The sequence below is a fragment of the Aulonocara stuartgranti genome, assembly GCF_965226115.1.
Source record: "Aulonocara stuartgranti genome assembly, chromosome: 3".
Lineage (NCBI taxonomy): Eukaryota > Metazoa > Chordata > Actinopteri > Cichliformes > Cichlidae > Aulonocara > Aulonocara stuartgranti.
Window position 1 is genome coordinate 55,644,787 of NC_138941.1, and position 10,115 is coordinate 55,654,901.

The 10,115-nt window shown below is 40.6% G+C and overlaps 1 protein-coding gene across 1 annotated transcript; it reads left to right on the forward strand.

Moving 5' to 3' along the window:
• The first annotated feature begins 1,761 nt into the window (after positions 1-1,761).
• Positions 1,762-7,068, forward strand: LOC309699286 (tripartite motif-containing protein 16-like). Its single transcript, XM_082522222.1, has 2 exons — positions 1,762-5,904; positions 6,850-7,068. The coding sequence occupies exon 1, from the start codon at positions 1,891-1,893 to the stop codon at positions 3,589-3,591; it is 1,701 nt and encodes a 566-aa protein (XP_082378348.1). The 5' UTR covers positions 1,762-1,890; the 3' UTR covers positions 3,592-5,904; positions 6,850-7,068.
• Positions 7,069-10,115: the final 3,047 nt, after the last annotated feature.

Sequence of the window (10,115 nt, forward strand, 5' to 3'; positions counted from 1 at the left end):
ATACATAAAAACATATTTTGTCTTTGTCTCTATGTTTTCATGTTGGGTTAAACTGTGTGTGTGTGTGTGTGTGTGTGTGTGTGTGTGTGTGTGTGTGTGTGTGTGTGTGTGTGTGTGTGTGTGTGTGTAACCCATATTTTATTTTTGTAGCTTGCACTGAGGGCTGATTGATTATGTATGCTCTTCCTGCAGCACTGCGGTGTGTTTGTTGACCTTCTTGTAAGCGACACACACAGGGAAGCACGAACTGTAGCACGTTATAGGTGAATAACACCAGCGCAGTCTCTAATGCAGCTCAGGCAGCTTTGCAACTCAGCGCCATCACTGTTGTGAGGTGTTCCTGTTATTTTGTCCACCCCATCCTCATATAAAAATAGAGAGAGAGAGGATGGCATTTGTGCTTTCAGTGAGATGAAACAATAATAGCTTACAGACATGAACACACACGTGCATCTATGCTTGTGGACCTTCTGTGACATGATGCGTAATCCACACAGCTGTGAAGGTAAGTCATACCTTAAGAAAACAGTGATTTGAGGTTAAGGGGATTCCTCTGAAGTGGTGCAAAAGTGTAAAACAAGTCAGAAAGAAGTTGTTTAATGTTTGTGTACATGGACATGTCTGGGGATAAATGTATGCTCACCACCTCAATGAACTCAAGCAACAAGGAGCAAAAGTCCTTACTGATGCGAGACCAGTGAAGTCATACAGGAAACAATTACTTCAACTTATTTGTGTGTTTGTTTGCTGTTGTGAAACTGTAAGTAAAGAGTGGAAGGTGGATCTAGCTGAGAATCTGCACGTTTTCTGAGCAATGTCTTGTGATTGACATGTCATTAGCTAAAAACTATGAACTAGTTACCACTCTTTCCTGATGCCTGAGTGTAATATACAAAGAGAACCTAATATTTTGTTCAATATGACAACAAACCATTGAGCGGTGAACACATCAGAAAAATGCTTGCTTGATCTTGTCACATGGTCATTGGTCATTTTACCATACACTCCTTTTTGACTTGACCAGTAGTCTTTTCACAATCACAAGGGTATTTTGCAATGACCCTGGTGAAGGCCACAGGGGGAAATGTGTTGGTCACACATTAAAACTGGTTCCTAATACTTTAAGTTTCACTGGAGTCTTCATGTCATTAGATCTTTGTCTTCGCCATGAACCTTGAAAGTTGTTCCAGAAAGGTTTGTTGCTATTTTAATGTAAAGAACATGGTTATTTCTGTTGCAGCAGCTGTTATAAATGCAAAACTAAAATGCAAGATTCTTTTGACTAATTAACTTTTTGCAGGAATATCTGTAATTATATGTGCAGACTCTGCTGACTGTTCAAAGCAATGCAGTGGCATTTATCTAGTTCTCATCCTGTTACAGCAACATCGATTACTGCCTATAAAAGCAATAAATAAATAAATAAAAGCAACCAGCATATGTCTGCTAACCTAACCCTGCTCTCCACATATGCTTTGATTAGGTCAGCAGCCTCTGCTGTTCTGACGGTTATTGTTACCTGAGACGTTTCTGTCCAGTGTTCATTAAAGCTGGATTTTTAAAAATTATTTATATAGCAGAAGCAGTTAATAAAAAGGGTTAAACACACAGTTTCACTCTCTAACTGCTCCTCTTCCTGGAGTGAAGCACAGCCTGATAACCTCCCTCTTCTTCCTGCTCTTAAACACAGCACCTCCTCTCTGTCCACATGTTTCCTCGTTCCCTCCCCCTCAGATCTGCAGTTTGAAGATGGGTGTAACCAACATGTGGTGACGTGTAAGAGCTGACAGGCTCCATTCACTGCAGAAACATGTTGTTGAGATCAGAGCTCAGACTAGTTTCAGTTATAAGGAAGTGAAACTCACACAGTCACTGACACTGAGAGGAGAAATGGCGCAGAAAGGAGTTCAGCTGGACCGAGAAACCTTCTCTTGTTCCATCTGTTTGGATCTACTGAAGGATCCGGTGACTACAACCTGTGGACACAGCTACTGCAGGAACTGTATTAAAAGTTTCTGGGATGAAGAGGACAGGAAGGGAATCCACAGCTGCCCTCAGTGCAGGAAGACTTTCATACCGAGGCCTGTCCTGGAGAAAAACACCATGTTAGCAGCTTTAGTGGAGCAGCTGAAGAAGAGTGGACTCCAAGCTGCTCCAGCTGATCACTGCTATGCTGGACCTGAAGATGTGGCCTGTGATGTCTGCACTGGGAGGAAGCTGAAAGCCATCAAGTCCTGTCTGGTGTGTCTGATCTCCTACTGTGAGAAACACATACAGCTTCATCTGGAGTCTCCTGCCTTTGAAAAACACAAGCTGGTGGCCCCCTCCAAGAAGCTCCAGGAGAACATCTGCTCTCGTCATGATGAGGTGATGAAGATTTTCTGTCGTACTGATCAGCAGAGTATCTGTTATCTCTGCACAATGGATGAACATAAAGGCCATGAAACAGTCCCAGCTGCAGCAGAAAGGACTGAGAAGCAGAAGGAGCTCGAGGTGAGACGACTAAACATCCAGCAGAGAATCCAGGAGCGAGAGAAAGATGTGAAGCTGCTTCAACAGGAGGTGGAGGCCATCAATGGCTCTGCTGATAAAGCAGTGGAGGACAGTGAGAAGATGTTCACTGAGCTGATCCGTCTCCTCCAGAAAAGAAGCTCTGATGTGAAGCAGCAGGTCAGATCCCAGCAGGAAACTGAAGTGAGTCGAGTCAAAGAGCTTCAGGAGAAGCTGGAGCAGGAGATCGCTGAGCTGAAGAGGAAAGACGGCGAGCTGGAGCAGCTCTCACACACAGAGGATCACAACCAGTTTCTACACAACTACCCCTCACTGTCAGCACTCAGTGAGTCTACACACTCATCCAGCATCAATATTCGTCCTCTGAGCTACTTTGAGGATGTGACAGCAGCTGTGTCAGAGACCAGAGATAAACTACAGGACATCCTGAGAGAGGAATGGACAAACATCTCACTGACAGTCACTGAAGAGGATGTTTTACTGTCACCAGCAGAGCCAAAGACCAGAGCTGGATTCTTAAAATATTCATGTGAAATCACACTGGATCCAAACACAGCAAACACACATCTGTTATTATCTGAGGGGAACAGAAAAGTAACATGTATGGAACAAGAACAGTCTTATTCTGATCATCCAGACAGATTCACTGTATGGTATCAGGTCCTGAGTAGAGAGAGTCTGACTGGACGTTGTTACTGGGAGGTGGAGTGGAGAGGGGGAGGAGTTTTTATAGCAGTCACATACAAGAATATCAGCAGAGCAGGGAGGGGCAATGAATGTTTATTTGGATTCAATGACAAATCTTGGGCAATACATTGTGACACAAACAGTTATATATTTCTGCACAACAAAGTCCAAACTGACCTCTCAGGTCCTCGGCCCTCCAGAGTAGGAGTGTACCTGGATCACAGAGCAGGTATTCTGTCTTTCTACAGCGTCTCTGAAACCATGACTCTCCTCCACAGAGTCCAGACCACATTCACTCAGCCGCTCTATGCTGGACTTTATATTTGTGGACCTGGAGCCACTGCAGAGTTGATTAAAGTCAAACAGAGAAGACAGGTTCATGTTGATCCCTGACCATTATATGTACTTGTGTAGTTTCTAAATGAGGCTTTACATTTTAGAAGCTGAGAAGTTCAGTGGTCCATTGATGTGTGAAAATAATATTGCACTGATTCAAACTGTACTTGCATTTATATACCTTACATCAATATAAATCTGAATTTGTTCTTATGGCTGATAATCATGTGAGTTTAAATGATACTACTCTTCATATTCAGCATGTTTGAAATCTGTCATCAGTCTGGTTAGTGGTTTTATTCTGTAGTTGCTGTAGTGGGTTGTCAAATGCAACAATATATTGGAGCTGCAGTGATTCATCAGTTAGTCAATGATTAGAGAATTGATTGTTTTATCATTATTTTAGTCACATTTAAAGCTGGTTCCAGTTTCTGAAATGTGAAGATTGTTGATTTTCTTGATCATATATGACTGTAAACTTAATGTCTTTGAGGTTTGAACTTTTAAAATGCAACAAAAAAATTAATCCTTGAGGTTTTTGATATTATATTATCATTATTATTATTATTATTATTATTATTGTATCTACAGTGATGACATTTAATGTCTTTTTGAGATGAAAAGCTTGATCACACTCACTTATTTATACATTTAAATATAAAAAACCCAATCAGTGTTCCCCAACCCCCGGGCCCCAGACAGACCAGGCAGCAAGAGAAGAAAACATTTTTTTGTACCGATACTGGTTTTATTTTGTTGTATTTATCAACAACACCTTAATAGCCGGTCGGTGACACACAAAAAGGTTGGGGACTGTTGAACTAAATAACACAGGCCTGTATGTTGTGGAGGATAGACATGTTTCTTTGCCCTGAGCTGTGTCTGGCAGGCAGAGCGTCTCCACAAATCTGAAGCTTCTGATTTGGAGAAAATGAGCTGAGGGAGACACCTGGTGGACAAACACAGACATGACAGGAAGAAAGACTAAAGTGCAGAGTGGAGACAAACAGCTGGAAATACTTGTTGGAAAGGATTGTCATGCTTCAGACAAACACACAGCACACACTCTAACAGTCCTTTATTTGCACTGAAGGAGACACGTGAAGAAACCAAATCACACAATAATGAAGTGAACACATTTATAGTCAGTGTTCAAGATGGTGGATAGAAATGAGCATCATGAAGCATTTGTTCACTTTTAGGTCTGATTCTTACAGCAGAAGCAGCATTTACATGAACTCACTGGCCTTTTTCCACTGAACGCTCTCTTCTTCATCACCTCATCTTCCTCTTCTGACTGATGCTGAGCTCCAACCCTTTTTACTTCCTGGAGATGATTCATACTCACTGAAATTTCACTCATGACACAGAAACTGTTCAGTTATTCTTCATTTATTAGTCTGTTTATCAGGAACCTCTGTTGATTTTACATGTAAAGGATTTTTCTTCTATCATTGAACCTTTTAAGGGTTTTCTCTTAGTAGTTTTGGGGAGTTTTTAATTAGATTTACAGCTTCAGAATAACTTTGTGATGTCAGATTAGAAAGTCTGTGTCCAACCCTGGTGTTTGATCAGCTGTTTGATCCCTGCTGGGCTGGATTTTTTATATGAATGTTGAATTTGTTGTTTTGGAACTGAGTTAGATTTTTATTGATGGATGATTCGTTGTAAAAAGTGGATCTACCAACAGTTTATTTCTTTGTTATTAACCAGCAAGTAGACTTTTCCCCAGAAACAGAGTTTTGATTAGTGGAACTGACAAACAGTTTGAGGCTGATTTGGCTGATATGGGTGAATATTGAGCAGATAATGATAATGTGAGACACTTACTGACATGTACAGATGGATTTTCCAAGTATGCATGCAGGTGTCTTCAAACCAAGGCAGCAGCATCTGTTGCATCTGCTTTTCAGGATGTTCTGAGTGAAGGACGTGTACCTGTTAAACTTCAAATAGATGAAGGCGAGGAGTTTAATAATAAACATTTCCATCAGCTGATGGTTCAGTTTAACATCACACATTGATTAAACCAAGTTTTGTGGAACGTTTTAACAGAAGCTTTAAGGACCGTATGTGAAAATACTTCACATCTGTTAACTTATGAAGACGTGTAAACGTGGTCCAGGACCTTGTGCTGTCAAGGCCAAGCAGCCGGTGTAAAGAGGTTGGAGCCAAAAGCTGACTCAGTACATGTTTGTTTGATTTGAATGAAAACTTGATTTATAGCAGGGATCATGAAGGTCGAGGCGAGACATGGAGGGAATGACATGGGAGCAGGACTCACTCACTATTAAATGCTGAAGCAAAGCTACAGAGAGGGGCGTTTCTCCAGGATTGCGGTGGAGTGAGGAAAAGAACAACATGTCTGAGGTGAGTTTCTGGACTTACACTACGAAAAAGGCTCTATTTTTTGTTGCCTACATTGTAGAAGGTCACTTTGTCTCTAAACAGGAAAATGAGCAGTCAGCGGTTAAAGTGGATTCAGCAGGTGGAGGAACCCTAAAATCAGTTGCAACAGCTCAGTGTGGGGAAAACATTCACGACTCAGTATAATTACTGCTGAGAGCTCCAGTAGATTTTCTGAATGGACAGGCTGTGATCAGCTGACCTGCTGCTCTTTGTGGATTTACACAAGTGAATTCAACCAGATGTCAGCAGATGTTTTATGAGTTGAACTGCTTTCCATCCTCTACACTGACAGTAAACTGTTTATGCTCTTTTTATTAGACACTATTCAGCTGGTATGAAGGTGAAATTCAGTGAATCTTAACTTCAAATTCATCTCTGCTACACTTGATGTAACCAAACTCTGAGCAAACCACAGCCACTGTGCAGCAGTCACACACTGTTCTGCAGCAAACTAACCTGTTTATCCTGCACTAACCTGCAACCTTTAAATAGCACAGTGCCTCAGTTTGTTTAGCAGCACGTTTCAGGATATGAAAAAACATAATGTCACATGTACAGAACCAATATGTGATTTAAAAACATGAAGACTTACATGTGAGCTTTACAATCAGTCGTTGGGCCAAAAGCAAGAAAAAGGAAACACTTTAAGCCCTGACTATGACACATAGTTTTGCCACTTTTATTTCTTTTTCTGTGATATTGCTGGTGATTAATACACCAACAGGAATGAATTCCATGTGTTACTGTTTAATCTCAAAGCAGTTTGATTTGAGGCTCGCAGTGACAAAATAATAACTCCCCTTAAAGGTGTTAAACCTAAAGTAATGAAGGTCTCCTAAAGGTCTCTTAGCATTAGACTCTTGCTATTTCTGTGCCTTCATTCTAATGTGTACACTCTGTGTTTAGTTCCCCTGGACGTGGCCCTGTTTTCCCGGAGCAGATCCTTAGTTTTGAATGATTGGAGAGTGGCTATAGCGAGCAGTGAGTGAGCGAAGAGAAGCTTTCCCTGTCCTCCCCACCTTGGATTTCCTGGAGCCTGGACCCCGTCACACTTGTATATAGCACAATTCCCTGCACTGTCTGTACACATACCTGGTGTAATAAACTATTTCTCCTCAAAGTGAAGAGTCCTGCGTGTGAGTCCTCAGTGAACGGTGACATCATTACAGTAACAAAGTATTTGTACTTCATTACTTCCTTCCTCATGCTGTAACCCTCGATTTCATTTGGTGTGTTTTTTTGATGAGATGCAGCTTTCCACACCATCTTTTCACCTATTGCTGATCACCACACTGTGTTTGTGTGCTAAAAGAGAAATCATTTCCTGCATGGAGACTAAACGGAAGCACAATTACATTAACTCAGAGGGTACAGCAACTGTTGCAGTTTGTCTTGAAACAACTGTAATCTCCACATCTGGACTTTTTTCTCAATTGAATTACGATTTTAATCTCAAAATTGAAACTTTATTTTCAATGTTATCTATAATAGTTTTTCTTAATGTGGCCGTAATACTCATTCGTACAGCAACATTGCCAGCAAACTGAAATTGGAAAAAAAGATGTAAGCAAAAAAAACACAAAGATGTAGGTTTCAAAACTTAGTAAATAATAGAAAATAAATTTATTCGCACATTTTACGGTTTCAATTCACCTTTTTTTCAGTTTCATTTTTTCCCCTTTCGATACAACATTTTCGTGTTAATTATTCTCAGTTTCATTTTAAGGTGGCATCATTTTAACCCCACGCACACACAGAGGGTCCATAACACTCACATTTCCAGAGTGTAACAACCAACCACCTGTGTGACATCTGAAATGCCCATGGTGTTGATTCTATAATATATATTTAGCTAAAATCTACACATTTATTTGGGGAAAAAATGTTATCTGGCTGTGGTTCTAAAGATCTGTGATCGTTACGTGTTCACTGACACCTGATTTATGCACACACAGTTATTGTGGTTCATTTCATTATGTCTTGGATTTGTCTGAATGTTGTGCCTGCTCCTTTATCAGTCTTTGCTTCCTGCATGTACAGCTTATGTGATTATTGACCAGGAGGGTTTGCAGTTTCATCAAAACATGAGTTATTTGTTGCTTTCATTATGACTTGGCTGACTATGGCTGCTTACACATTGCAGACTCAGACTATTACATTAATAAGCAATTATTGAGCCTGGATAGCTCAGTCGCTAGAGCATCAGACTTTTAATCTAAGGGTCCAGGGTTCAAGTCCCTGTTTGGGGGCCGATCTTTACAGAATTTCGCAGAGGAACCCACCCGAGAGATTAATAAAGTTTTATCTTATCTTATGTAATGTAGGGGGGGAATTCTTATAGTGACAAATATTTGACATGATTGCCAAGTTGCCAAAGCACCGTGTCAGGTCTTTGAAAACTGTAATGCCCTTTCAGCTTCCCGCTGGACTAAACATGCCTTGTTGTTTCTTTCAAATCTGTCTAAACACATGCATGTTGTATTAGTTGATGAATTAAAATGGAAAATGGTGCTTTTGCCACTGAAGTCTGAATATGTGCCACTGACAATGCAGTACTAGTTGACTTCTTTTTGCTTGCCCCCCAGTATGCTATGCTTTGCAGTTGTTGATTTTCGGGTGGAGGTGGATCCAAAATTATTTGCAATTGGTTTACAGGACTGGTGAAGGACTCTTGTTTCTGGTCACCAGGGAGAGTCCGTATCACAAAGGCTGTGAAGGATGCAGCTGCTCTAGATCAGAGGTGTCAAACTTAATTGTACAGGGGGCCAAAACTCAAAGCACACTTTAGGTTGAGGGCCAAACAGGGTAAGCATTTATTGAAAACACTAAAACAATGTTTTTTGAACATAAATATGAATAAAAACAGACAGGAATATTGTTTCAGAATAAATACACTTAGAATAAAGAATAACTTCTAATAACCGTCATAAGTTTTCAAACATGTCTTTTCCTGTCGTTGCATCGATTTAATGTCCAATATTTCCTCTGAAACGGGCATATTGGAGTTCAGTTCATGGATGAAGATGGCCAGCTGTGTAATGTCCATCATGTCTGTACTTTTATCCACAGCAAGACAGTATGCTATAAAGTATTTGCTTCTTTCACACGACTGTGTTCTTAAATCAGTGGTCATCTCACAAACCCGACCGTATTTCTACTCAAGCTCACATTTGCCAATATCTGGGTTACCGTTACAGTTAACCCTAACACTAGCTCTTCTACTTTCTGTATGAGAACTATGACTACATGGAAGGAGGTAACACAGACGATCCGACAAAGAAAGAAGGCACACAGACTAAATACACACAAAGGAGATTAGGGAAAGTGGAAACACATGAGGAAACAGCAGACACCACAGGGAAAGTGACACTAAACACGCACACACACAGCAAGCTTGACGAACCAACAAGGGAGACTTAAACACAAGCATACTGAAAGTAAAAGACAGACCGCATAATGCTGTGAACAAGAACAGACAAGGCCATAGAAGAAAATCTAAACCATGATGAAACTCAGCTAAAACCTAAATGATGATCAACACCAGAACTTAACATATGTTCATTATCATGGGAGAGAAGAATAAACTATAAAAAGAAATCAAAAAGATGGGTCGCAGACCCAGACCCTGACACAGAACAGAAACTGGACTTGATTGACACTCTGAATTATTGAATCTGTAGCTTTTGTCTCATTAGCGCTTCATTTTGCCGAGCCATGAATAACAATATGAATGAATGAATCTATATAAAAAGGATCTTGCAGGCATATAAATGTACGCTGGGCTGGATGTGGCCCACGGGCCTCGAGTTTGACACGTATCCTCTAGATACTGAACAACTACAGAAAACTACATTTCTCCTGTGGCCTGCAGGTTCTGCATCTCACCGTCTGAAATACACAACGTAAACATCACTTTAATACTTTTTGCTTGTTAGAATAATGAACTACAGAAAGACGTCATCTTACCTAATAACTGCTGAGCACTGTTTGACTGGGACACAATGGGCACCTCTGCAGTCGACTCTGAATCTATATAGAAATGATCTCGCGGGCCGGATATAAATATACGTTGGGCCAGATGTGGCCCGCAGGCCTCGGGTTTGACACACGATGTAGATTGATGGGTTTGTAAACGAGATAATGAAAGATTATATTAGGTAAACCTGTACAAC

Bases quoted from the DNA above. Each gene is read 5' to 3' on its own strand.
- LOC309699286 (XM_082522222.1), top strand. From the start codon at position 1,891: ATGGCGCAGAAAGGAGTTCAGCTGGACCGAGAAACCTTCTCTTGTTCC.